This window comes from Danaus plexippus (assembly GCF_018135715.1).
Source record: "Danaus plexippus chromosome 9 unlocalized genomic scaffold, MEX_DaPlex mxdp_24, whole genome shotgun sequence".
Classification (NCBI taxonomy): Eukaryota; Metazoa; Arthropoda; class Insecta; order Lepidoptera; family Nymphalidae; genus Danaus; species Danaus plexippus.
In genome coordinates this window covers 1,282,889-1,296,375 of record NW_026869847.1, presented here as the reverse complement: position 1 = coordinate 1,296,375, position 13,487 = coordinate 1,282,889, and the positions used below count along the sequence as shown (strand labels likewise).

Genomic DNA, 13,487 nt, shown 5'->3' with positions numbered 1-13,487 from the left:
TTCACTATTTGTTTAATGATTATTAATTATTGGCAACACTGAATGACAGACGTCATCCGACTGACCGTTTAAGTTGCGCCATGATGTGCTTGCAGTCCTCATATACTATAAACCACTGTAGATCTGTTTTGTAAGTTTTCACACTTTGATGTTGCGATAGAATTGACAAATGTTTGTGGCCCGGAGGTTAAGGCTCGCCTCTCCTACATGAGGGCGGGGGTTCGAAACCTGCCACATACCATTGTGATTTTTTTCCAGTTATGTGTAGTTTATAAAAGTATTTGAACACCACTGACAGCCGGTGAAGGAAAACGTCGTGAGGAAACCTGGACTTATAATTTGAAATTATAAGATTGAAATCGCCAATCCGTCTTGAGCAAGCGTGGTGATTAATGCTCTAACCTTCTCCATGTGAGAAGAGGGTTTTGCTCAGCAGTGGGTACCAATAGGCCGATGATGATGATTACTTAAATTTATTAAACTACGTTAAAAAGTATTGTTAAAGTGATTATTAAAATTTAATCTCTGCTTAGTCTGTGTGGGCGTATTGACTGACCGCATCCGTCTTAGTCGTTGTTTTTAAACATTTCTAATAAGAAATAAAAATGTAACACTTTTTTATGTCAATGATCATGTCGCAATTTTCTCTATAACTCTAATATTCTTTTGATTGTTTGTTATTTCAATCAGCTTATTATTACGTATCTTATATATGTCAACGTCCTTGGCTGCGTTATGTCGCCCGTCCTCAGTCCACAGTTAGCCATCTCCGCTGGTAGTTCTTAAACGTGGGCGCGGTGTAGTGACCGGTACACAAATTATCTTTTGTACCAAGTGAATGTCCCGTATTTTTCTACACTAAACAAGTTAAATTGACTCGACGCTTAAGTTGAGATTTCAATAACACGTTAATATGTTAGATTTTATATTCATACATATTATTACTTTGTGTATTGTTCTCATGCAATGTCAACTAACAACGTCCTTAAAAGGCTGTTTTTGCACACCACCCGAATCGAATCTCAAGTAACAAACTCGTCCCACACACATTTTGATTTATATTACGACACAACACTAAAACTTTATATATATATATATATATATATATATATATATTTTAAATTGCACAAACTTATAAGTATTTTTCTTTATTGTTTCAGGTGAGTCATATGCTGTTTTGGAGATAAATATAACTTTCACGGGTAAATTAGAAAACGTCAGACATGATGTACGGGTTGATTTAAAAAATATATGTTAGAGAACAATGCATTTATGTCATTCCAGTTCATTTAACAATTATTTTCATTTTATATATAATTTTTTTTAACATTGTTCTTGAAACACGAATATATATATATTATATGTCACAAATAATTTTTAGTCAATTAACTTCTTTGATTAATGTTTGAAGAAAATAACCCAGTAACTTCAGTGTCGTAGATCCAAGGACGGTGATCGGTAATAACAAAACTAGTCTAAATTAGCCCTTTGAAATCTAAGTAACACAGTTAATATATCAATTTATATCTAATTAAGATAATGTTTTAATAATACCAATCTATTTATGGTATTTTGTTTGAAAGTTATGCGAACGAGCTAAAGTATCAGAAACGACTCTATCATTAGCCAATTATGGAATATAAACATATTGAAGGTTGGACGTGTTTTCCTTTATTTGTGGTGAGTCATAGCGCCAGTGGACGTAACCTTCGTCAGTTTGCATTAAAAAAAAAGTTTGACGTTTGACGTCAGTTGTCACGTTGACAACGATGAAAGATTAGTTTTAAGCTGTGATTTTAAGTTGGTAGAAATGTGAAAATATCTAGCTTTCAACTACGTCTTCAAAATACCAAAAACATTTCTAAAAATCATTCACAGTTGATAATCGATTATATGTACTAGGTAGGTACTCGACATTTTACACTAATATTAAGGCCAGATTTTACAGATAAAATATAAAGCGTATCTAAAGGTATAATTATCTGTGATAAACCGTCCGACATCGGTTAGCGCGGGCATTAGAATAAAGTTTAGAATTTAACGAGCTATTCTAACCGGGTTCTTAATGCGTCTGGTAATCAATAAATACATTGTTTTATGCTGGCTTTGCATTGGCGACGTGGAAAGCGTTTTTGTTAAACATGGTTGCTTAAACTACAGTAAACAATACAGCTCTCACAGTGACAGTATTTTTATTGTTTTACAAACTGGTCTTTAAACTTTATGCGTATTAATATTATAATAGACGAAATTAGATCTAAGTACCAAATCTTATTATACTCATCGGATTTTTTTTTGAAAACTTGAGTTTTTATACATTAAAAGAGTTGATAAGAAATTTAAAATCTCTAAGCGAAACATCAAATATGTATGCTCTTATTAGTATACATATCAAATTATTAAATATAAAAAGCTATGAGCCGTTATTTCAATAATATTATCAGTAATGTGAACATCATATCTCACAATATATTTATTATATTATATTAGACGTTGCGTTAATTTGTCGCGTTCGTCAGCGTACCTCCGGACGCATTCCCCGAGTCGTGTTACAAGCCACGTGCCAAGGGATTTGTCAGCGAGCGCTTTCACTTTTCTTTTAGTGAGTGCAGGGGTCGATGACCCGCTGTTCGTCGTGAACCCGGAGGAATGCTCTCCCCGTTTCCACATCTTAATGAGCCATAAATCCATTTGTTATTATTAGGTGTCCGCATCTCGAATTAGAGACACAGCGTTGACCGCACGGCATTTCATTCATCCGAAGGCCGCTGCAAATTAAACAAATAAAACGTGGCCGCCGCACACCAGCCACCGTTTCCGTTATTCTAAATTTATATCACATATCATAATGTCTAGACGCTTTTATGATCTTATGAAATTAAACTCTCCGTTTTATAACTCAAGAATTATTTTCTTTCGTTTTGAACTCACAGAATCTGGGACGATTTTCTCAATTTATGATTTGGATGAATTCGTCGTTGAATCACGCTCTTGTCTCTGTCATTGTCAGACTTACTACAGACGTATGAAATTTTGAAATTTTGCCAATAAGATTTCGCGTGATGCGATTATCGTAAAATTCGTAGAGGCCGGCAGTGACCTATATTGAGCTAGGTCACGGGCGAGGCTAGATCATAAATAGACTTGGTGTTCGCTACTCATACCCGACCAACACTTGAATGCAACAAAGAACTTAATCAGACGATAGCTTTGTCTCTACCGTGTCACATCATACGTACAATAGTTAACAATAATCTCGCTAGCATGTTTATTGTACGTATCTCTAACTGTCGGAGTTATTCAATGTCACACGACTCATTGGCGTTACCGCATTACATTAAACGACGATCCAGAATTATCAGTCCATCCATCACCTTATCAGCGTTCCGGATCCTTGAGCAGAATTCACATAACATATCTAGCGATCATCGTGTGTTGAAATGTTGACAAAGCATTCATTGCTCGGCTTCGTTATCAGCTGTCAACAGTGATAAACTGTCCGAGCCGGTCATATTTAGTAGTCTCATAGATATATTGCTTTGTCCTTCAATTAGCCAAGGCCCGCTAATGAATAAATTCGATTTCATGTTTGAGTGCCAGCGAAAGTTATGCCTTTAAAATATGCAATTATTGCGTTATGAATTACATTATATATACTTGCGTATTTTTAAATGTTCTGTTTATTTATATTGACGTTGAATGATTAGCTGTTAGTATGTTAAATCTTGCTTGAAACATTCACGCGACCTTTGAAAACTGACTGGACGGGCTCGTGCTACAATCTAGGTGAATTAGCAAACGCATATAAAATTAAATCTACTGTTAAATAATAACTGACGTTTATTATGTTTGTATTGATTTATATTTTTATAGAATTTTCATATTTAATCTGATCTACGAAATATATTTTTTGTAATCCGAACTAAATAATATGTATAATATCATCCGGCTATGTCGATATTGTAACAATAGTTGCGCACGCGCATACAGCGATCACAATACAATTCAACCTTGCGCTACTTTGGTAATATATACATAGCATTTGGAAACAATGGTTTTGATTTTATTATGTATTTATAAAAAATATTTATTTTTTATTTTTTAGGAATTTGTGATTTTACCAAATTGAAATTGAACACATGATTAAGAATATTTACCTTTTATTATTGCAATGATTTTGTCTTCTTCAGTTTAAAAATTATTCTGATAAATAATTATAATAAATTCTTATGATGTCTCATAATCCGATGAAAGCGTATCATCCGAGTAAATACAACTAAAATTATAAATATGTTGTAAGGTCTTTATTAAATTATCAAGATTATAGAATAGAAAAGCTGAATGATCAAAAAATTCACAGATTTGTCAGTATTTGATTTAAAATATTTATTTTAAACAAGTAAAATGTCTATAGTTAATAATTATACATAGTATTAACAAGAAAACACAAATTCCTCCGTCAAACCAAATTGAGTATGGCCCTAAGCCCGGGGTCAGATAGTGGATCTGTTGTTCCCAGAAAGGTTAGGAGAAAGTGGAGGCAAGACGCATCTCACGCGGACCAGCTTCGATCAGGGACGTGACTTGCTACGTCAATGGCTTTATAGCCAATTTGGTTAACTAATACAGACTGTTTATTAGCCTAACAAACAACTAAATTAATTGAAGAAAATTACTTGGAATTTCACTCATATTTAACTCGTTGAACTTAATTGTGTTTTTAAACTTAACACATATGAGTAAAATGTGTCATTCAACCAAAGTATGGCCGTGAACTTTTAAAAAGAAAGTTGATTGCCATATCGGAGTTTGAGAAACTTCAGGAATTGCAAGCGTCATCCTTACCAATAATCGATTCTGATACACCGTACATCTGAGGCGAGCCATTATCTCACCATTCGATAAGAATCGTGGGAGCAGGCCGCGAGCCACGAACCTCTATTGTTACGGGCTTTTTGCGTTTCCGCAACCGTTTCTTTTATGGGATATTTAGACCAAAACTTTAGGATCTCCACCATCTTTCAAATTATGATGGGTCACGCGAATGGTTTGGATGGATTCTGGATTTGCGAAAGATATTATATTTTACTTTTGTTTCTTTATGGTTGTCGAGGATGGATAGTCGTAATAGGAATACCTTAATGTTTGTAGAAAGCTCGTGTTCCTGCGGCGGTACATTTGTTGCTGTACGCCAAACTTTCTTCGTCTTTATCTACGTCGACAATAGCCACGATTTCTTAATTAGCACTCGCTTAGTCAAGAGGGACTTCATGTCAGAGATGTTCAAGTATATGGAAACTCAATTTGCTAGCAAATCGCATACTCATTCATAGTAGTTGTAGCAGTTACAAGGAGATTAATGTTGTGTATTGATTTCTTAACAAAACGATTTCACTAAATCTAATATATGAATAATCCGTTCGAAAATGGTGAAAATTTTATTCAGAAAATGAATTAACACAAAAAAAAAATGTTTTTTCACCTTTACACAGAAGTTCACCCCTTCCCGAGGAGTACAAACACTTGCCTTAAAGAGGTTCTGCCAACCGCGTGCGACAATAGCCACTTTACGTTTAAAAACCTCTCCCTGAGAACCTCTTAACATGCTTTAAAAGTAACAATATTTCTTAAATTCGCACACAAACAGCTTTGTTATCTTTTCGCTGGAATATCATATTGTATTTGGGTGAAATGTGTTTGAATTTATGATGGACGAAACAGTATCCGTATCTAGACCTAAATCAGGATCTAAGATCATGAGCCATATTTCAGCGCCTACCTATTTAGGTCAGCAGACAATCTGTGGGATGAAGTCCGCCAGCATCAGTCCTTATTGACAACGATATAAGATGGGCCTGCGTTACACATCATAGTACTATACATTTATATAAATAATATTTTTTTAATAACATTATACACAAGTAATAAATCTTTTCCAACGCCGTGATACAAAGTAATTTGATTCTTTTTCGTCTTAATGTCATGCAAATTAGTAGTGAATATTAAGATTGAATTATTAACGTCGTCAAAGCTCAAGCGACGCGTGGGTGATGTATTAATTATAGTCGATTCGCTTCCGCGGCTGCGCCCGCGCACCGTGCGTCTCACCGGCATCATTACTCGCTAACTTCGTTGTCAAGAACGATTTGTTATGACTCAATGTGCTGTCGCGCTTCCATTGGATTAATTGTCTCCTATCTATGGATACCTAAGTTACATCGACGTTAGGTATTCCATTCCGTCAGGGTTAATACACATTTATTCATATATAATATACAAAATTAATAATTTCTACTTACTTTCTACTTACGAAGTCTTTATCGAAATGTATTTCGAGTAGTGTATTTTAAGAGACTGTGGTCTCATTAACATCATTTTCGGGCCTAATGAATAGTTTTGTATTAACTTAACCGGAGTAGTCGAATACATTAAATTTGCATACTAATTACAGAATGTCGCTTAGCTTCAAGCACGGCTAATGTCTGGCTAAAGGCCAAGACCTGGACCTGCAGACCTTGACACGCAGCAGGTGCACTGCCGTAACATTCTGAAATAATTTAAAAGGAATTTGTATTTTAAAACTATTTAGTTAAAATTACTATTGTGTTGTCTTTTGTCATTCGTATGTTTTAAATATTGTTATTTCCTTAGAATTGTAGCTTCTTTTATGAACTCGATCCATACACAAAAATTATGTATGTAAATTAATTATAATATATTGAAATGAATATAACACAACGCCAGTTCTTACGTGTCCTAGACGAGACATCGCAATTATCAGCAAATCGTAGTTACAATGTCCATAGTGTGTTTAACTAAGTAACTTATTGCAAACAATCGCCAAGTTCTCATCATTATAGTTACAGATTCATTTACTTTGAAAGTGCATATTGTCGTAGACGTTCCTATTATGCCATCCTTCTAATTAGCTTTATGGAATATAAGCAAAACTTTAAGTCACAAATAATATACATAAATTATTTATTATATCAAAATGTCTCTCTGTCCGTCTGTGAACGCGTCGTTGTGAATTATGTTCTTCTGTAACGGCACGCGCTGCGGCAGGTGTGCTCCCAACTCCTGGAATGTCAATAGCATAGTATGCGTATTGATATAAAGGAAGTTGTCGGTAGTAATGATTATACAGATAACATTTATTACTATCAGATTGTTAGTTTTGACGTGGGTTGAATTTGTGTTGGCTGAATTGAGATATAATCAATGTATTTTTGGTAAACTAATTAGTTGTTTGACGTTATAATTTCTTATGTTGGTAGTATTTTTAAAGAATTTTATATATCAATTAACGTATCGAAGTTGAAATGAAAACACGTTTACTTAATAACGTAATAAATATGTATCGATTTAAATCAATTATTTACTTATATGACGGTTAAACAACAAATCTATCAATATACGGATCACAATACCTAAACGGCGCGGCGGAGATCTCCTCGCGGCTCACCTTCCTCGGCGCCAGTGCTGCTATAATATACTCTGTGAGATGTTATCAACGAGATTATCATTAACGGTTGCCAATACGGCGTTATTTAAATCCGCGTCGAGTCCGCCGTTGCATTAATTGATTGTGATGTGCGGAAATTTATGCGAAATATTACAGCGATAAACTAAATATTTGATTTAAAATTAGATAATAAGTCAAATAGAGATATTATACAGATTTAAAAAAAAATACTTTCATTATTTTGCTGTACTTTTTATAGTAGGTTTAATTTTTAAATGACGTATTTTTATGTAATTCTTTTTAAAAAAGACATAGGCTCTGTCTTCGATTTTACTAGATACGAATAAGTTCGTGTAAATTATATTAAAAACGATTTTTATATAAAATTGATTTAAAATATATACACGCTCTTTTCTCGTTACGAAACAACGACGCCACTTGACGTCGGGGGAGACGTTGCACTTTGTATGTTGATGAAATTAGCATCATTCAATATTAATGTACGTTTGTAACTCACATTACGTGTTCCTTTTTATAATGTGCAGCAGATTAATGAGACTTTCAGTTTTAAAAACGTGACCGAGAATATTGATTACGATAAAAAAAATATCGTCTATTTAGAGTCGACATTAAGGGGAAATTATTTGAATAATATTTCTATCATATTTTCAATGGCTTTGAGTCCTTTAAGACAGTTTTTGCTAATGCATAACCATGTAGATCAATCTTTAGATTAAAAAAGCAATAGATTTCGTAAAGACCTTATTAATTGCAATCAATGAATATTTAACTAACGTTTGGACACTGGTACGGTTTAAAGTACTCACGTCTGTACGCGTATATAAGACTAACTATGATGAACAATATGTTATTATGCTTGTCTATAGCTTACAAAAATCCCAATTTGAAATATGTTAATTTTATAATATTTAGAGAAAATGTGAAATTTACAACAAAAACATTATTTTACGTTTTCCATATGGAATATCACAAAACGATATTCAAATGTATTATAACGTCGTGTACAGACCCACTACATAACTTCTGCTCCACATAATAAAAAAAATGTAATTAACTCCCCCACCAGAGTAATTCACTATTGACGAACACAATACATCGCTCGGATTTCTAATTTAAAAGTTGATTGCGGACCCAGCATCCCTAGTCGCCGGATGTAGACTAGGCGCTAGAATGTTAGTTTTGTGTAAATTAATTTACTTATATGTTTAATGCGGACTTATCTCAGATATAACAAGATAATATATTTGTCGTTCTTTAAACTTCAGTATAAAAGACGTTTGTCGTCTAAAGCGAAAATTTTGTAATACAAAGACGTTTACAAGTAGATATACAGAGTAATGAACTCAATAAAATTGTTTATTTACTGTCATAATAAAATGCACGGCAGCTCTCACTCCATTTATACGTTTCTCAGGATCTGCGCGTAATTCGTCTGTGGACAGCACTCATAGAGTGATTCCGCACAATTTGAATTATAAGTTCTTATGAATATTGTTTATGCACAATGTTGTTTGAATGCGAATGATTTTAAGACTTGTGCACTTCAATCAAAGTTTAAAACCCTCTGGCCGCGCATCAATAGAATTAATCGGACATTTGAGAATCAAGATGAATTTTACGACTTCCCGAGCACAGTGGGGGTTATTAAAGTTTTTATTTATTTACATATTCGTTATTTGTTGCAGTTAAAACTGTTATTGTTGTTCTATTAAATTTAAATTTCTTCTGTGATTCCACATCATTCTATTCGAAAACGTAGTGAGTGTACCTACCATACTGAGTTCTAAGACGTAACCGATCACACATTTACACTAAGTTTTTTTATATTTTTGTTATAATAATAGTTTCAAAGATATAAAATTCTCTAAAATGTATAATAAACTGATAATCTGTGACAAAAATGTACATATATAGTTATATTAATATTCGAATTACTGTTACTTACATAAGGAGTTTGCTAACGTTGTCACGGATAAAGTTACAATCCGCAGGTTCAAATTGTCGATATTGCGTCATGAAGTTGCCAAAGAGACTGCAGCGGCAAATGTTGTATTAAGAAATTAGCGGACAGGAATAATATTCATCATAACATACAGTGTACAATATTAAATAATGTCTTTCTAATATGTAAGACGCTTTAAGTTTATGGTCATTGTAATATGGTCGTATTATACTTCGTACAACACAAGTCTGTTATTATGATCTAATGTATGAATTATAAATCAAAACGCCCAAATAATATCTCCAACCGTCAATCTTCCGTGTCTTCGAGTCCGTGTGAAGGTGGCAAGCCGCGCCTGTCAGCGTCTCATCGCAGCTCAAAGTCGGAATCATTCGGTAATCAATCAAAGCCGAAATCTAACGGCCGGCCCCACCACGGCCAAGGCCGGCTCGTCCGCCTCGATGGTTGCGCAACCGTTGCACAACTGACGACTACATCATATCTCGTTCACCGACCGCTGTAACATTGCCGACTGCATATAACGCACACATAAACTACACATATTTCAGACGCTGCGCTTCGTAAATTAATAAAGCCATAAAAAGTAAATCTTCATGCCGGCTTAGTGTGCCCCATAAGAGTATCGGTCACAACAAGTTTGCATTACATACAACGATATCGCGTCTTTTAATACACGATAGTCGTTTATTAAACGTCGGGACGGAGTTTTATATGGAAAAATGAGCGTTGTATAGGCGGCTCGCACATTCATGAATGTGACAGGCGTCCATAAATATTCGTTGTGTATCAATTGTGAGAAGGGCTCCGTGTACAGCGACGGCAGCGAACAGCATTACTGACTCCAATATTCAAGTATCATACAACTAGCCGTTTATTATGTGACATTGATGGGAACTTAGTGATTTATGGTAATTTTTTTTCGTTGCGTTACCACTAAAGTCGACTGTAAATATACCACAGTATATATATACCGATGTAGCGCGCGACTCCGTTAAGATATTCGCACTATATCAATGAATGCACCTCCTCGTTTGTATTTATTGAAAGCCGTGTTGACTTTGTTACACATTTCGATAGCCAGTTGTTTCAAATCGGCCGCCGTCGGTTTTTTGCCGACATCTGGTGCGGCAGGTGCGGCCGATTCGCCGAAAATCACTCCTCCCCTCTCCCTTCCCCGTCGTCTTCACATCCTGGGTTCTTGTATCGGCTCCTCCATCTAAACGACTGTTTACAGCCGTCGACAAACATTTTAATATATTAATTTCTTTTCGTACATACTTTCTGCTGGTTTAATTTTATGCGATGTTTCGTTTTTTGTAAGAATTATCATTTAATAAATTAAAATCGTATTGTATTAAATATTTTTTATATATCATTAAATTAAAAAATATTTTCAAAATAAAATCTTCATTACATTAAGAAAGGGAAGCATAACCCCAAAGTTATGTTTAGGCGATACATTTACATTTCTGTTGGGGCTTTTACTGAATTTGACCTACTAACCCGACCCGGGTCAGACCTTCCAAAATATTGATTTCGACGTGTTCTAACATGTCTTTTTAGTATTGCATTGAGTTACATATTCTTGATATTTTATGTCGCTCTCTATACCTGAGGTAAATGACAATTAATGTTTGAAGACAGTTAGCGTATGCTCTTTGAGTTTTTGCCCTGATGCTAATCATAACTTAAGCCACAACAAACGAGTATTCCACTAGTTTTAATGTTCTCTAAGTTTTAGTCTGATGAATCTAGGCGATAAGACATTTTTTCATGTTATTTCTAACTTATCTTTATTGTGAGTACTACAATGACTAAATAAATGATCTGCTAGTTTGATTCTAAATCAAAAGCATACACGTTGTAACATAATATTTTTTTCTAAATATATAGAATACAATAATATTACAAGCAATAACTTCATGAACACCGCATGATTCCTGCCCCCTTAATAGTTTGTACCGACCGCGGCGCCTGGTTTGCTAATTGCCCTGCGCGCGCGCAGCAGACTTTCATATTTATGCACCGGAATTAGTAACGCTTATTTGGTCTGCGGGCGTTAGCTAGTGTTGACTCTAAGTAATTATGATAATCGAACATATTATGAAAATTGATTTATTATGTAAAAATGTTATTCTAAATTCAATTTTAATTTAAGAATTGCATTATACTAATACAGTCAAATTTGATGTGTACTGAAACGAAGTCAGGAAAGTTGATTTGGTATTATGAAATGATTACTGTAAACGTTGTAGATTACTCGCGGGAAGATGTTACGTGAATGAACGGGCAACGGGATGGTTCTCATGGTCACTATCTCATTTAGTTTGTCTAAATGCATCTCAATCCAACTCATCTGTTAAAGCGAAAACTAATCTCATTATGAATAAATACAAATATAACTCCGAATCTAGAATTCCCATTAACTGAGATAGTTTCACGTCGGTGTAGGTGTTTTATGTTACGCGTTTTTTACACAGAATTTCTTCTAATTAGAAGTTACTTTAAATGCGAGGGTTTCCTAGACGACATAATAGCGAGTGTACTATGGCTACTCACAAGGTACTCGGGTCTAAATTAACTCGTGCCTCTGAAGTACAACATCCTGTAATTACAGCAACACATTTTAAGCTCCTGAGTGCTTTTATTATTTCTTCTATACAACCAGACTCTTTGAATGTTACAATGTTTTATCGTGCCGTTTCAACCTACGTTTTTCAATAACAGAAATCTGTTCTCAAAATTTATTTGGAAAAATAAAGTCCAAGATTTAAAAAATATATATTTTTTTTCTTCTATAAATCGTACGTGATTATTCTGCAACTTGTTTCTAATAAAGATCATTTCTATCTTCTGTCGAATAAACTTATAATTGCGAAATTAATCGAGTTTTTTTTTATGTTTACAGAGGTAAATTTGCGTCTGTCCGTAAGCTGCGTCACCTGGTGTCAGGATCCGAGTACGCGGCCAAATTCATTCGGAAACGTCGTCGCGCTGCGGACACCTCGCGAGAGATACAGCACGAGGTGGCGGTGCTGGCGATGTGTGCCGACTGCACCAGAGTAGTTAGACTACACGAGGTAAAAATCTAATATTTACTACATTTTAATGTAAAAAAAATATATGATTTTTTCGCCATTATATGGTCGCTACGTTATTACATTTCAAGCAGAATTTTTTGCTTTAAATTGTACCTTTACTACTTCCACGCGAAATAATCTCACAGAGATGTATTTTATCTTTCAGGTATACGAGACTCGGTCAGAAGTGGCTATAGTGTTAGAATTGTGTGTCGGTGGCGAGCTGCAGAGGCTGCTGGATGAAGAGGAACGCCTCACAGAGGGAGCGGCGAAGAGGGCCCTTAGACATGTGCTCGAGGGACTGGCTCATCTACACGCTCGCAGCATCGCGCATCTCGATCTCAAGCCGCAGAATCTTTTACTGTCTGCCACTGGAGAAGACCTCGTCATATGCGATTTCGGCATCAGCCGAGCCATCCAGCCCGGGGCTCACGTTCGAGAGATTTTGGGCACAAGGGATTATGTTGGTATGTATTGAAAGCGATGAATTAAGTAATAATGTAACGTACAGGGAGTTGCGTAATGATAAGGTCGATACATAATGCAACATTGCTACATAGAAAAGGTACTTTAACAACAGAGATAAGAATCTGTTTCGGTGTACCTAGCGGCTATGAAACAGAAACAACTTTCGCATGCTAATGCGATGTGGGCCCACCTACGTTTGTGTTTAAATCTTTGCATCGTATATTGAAGGAATTAACGATATATTGTTATCAACTTTCAGCGCCAGAGATCCTCTCGTACGAGCCGCTATCTTTGGCGGCGGACATCTGGTCGGTGGGCGTCCTGGCCTATGTACTTCTCAGCGGGTACTCCCCGTTCGCTGGAGACACGAAGCAAGAAACGTACCTGAACATCGCTCAGTGCCAGCTGTCCTTCCCCCGGGAACTGTTCCACGGGGTCTCGCAGCGTGCCATACAGTTCATAAAGGAAACCCTCGTGGTTGATCCGAAGT

General features: G+C 35.4%; 1 protein-coding gene and 1 long non-coding RNA gene across 3 annotated transcripts in view; one reads left to right on the top strand and one right to left on the bottom strand.

The window, feature by feature from the left end:
- Window positions 1-13,487, top strand: part of LOC116767532 (serine/threonine-protein kinase 17A) — a 99,480-nt gene that overhangs the window by 83,679 nt on the left and 2,314 nt on the right. Inside the window, exons 2-4 of the mRNA XM_032657896.2 lie at window positions 12,358-12,529; window positions 12,696-12,996; window positions 13,257-13,485. Of these exons, the coding sequence (XP_032513787.2) occupies window positions 12,358-12,529; window positions 12,696-12,996; window positions 13,257-13,485 (702 nt within the window). The remainder of the gene's footprint in view (window positions 1-12,357; window positions 12,530-12,695; window positions 12,997-13,256; window positions 13,486-13,487) is intronic.
- Window positions 6,904-8,669, bottom strand: LOC116767534 (uncharacterized). Of its 2 annotated transcripts, none has more exons than XR_004353317.2 (3): window positions 8,496-8,669; window positions 7,431-7,485; window positions 6,904-7,080 (listed from the first exon to the last, which is right to left on the bottom strand). It is a non-coding gene; the product is annotated as an uncharacterized LOC116767534 (long non-coding RNA). The 2 variants fall into 2 exon arrangements; XR_004353316.2 differs by having other exon boundaries at window positions 7,431-7,482.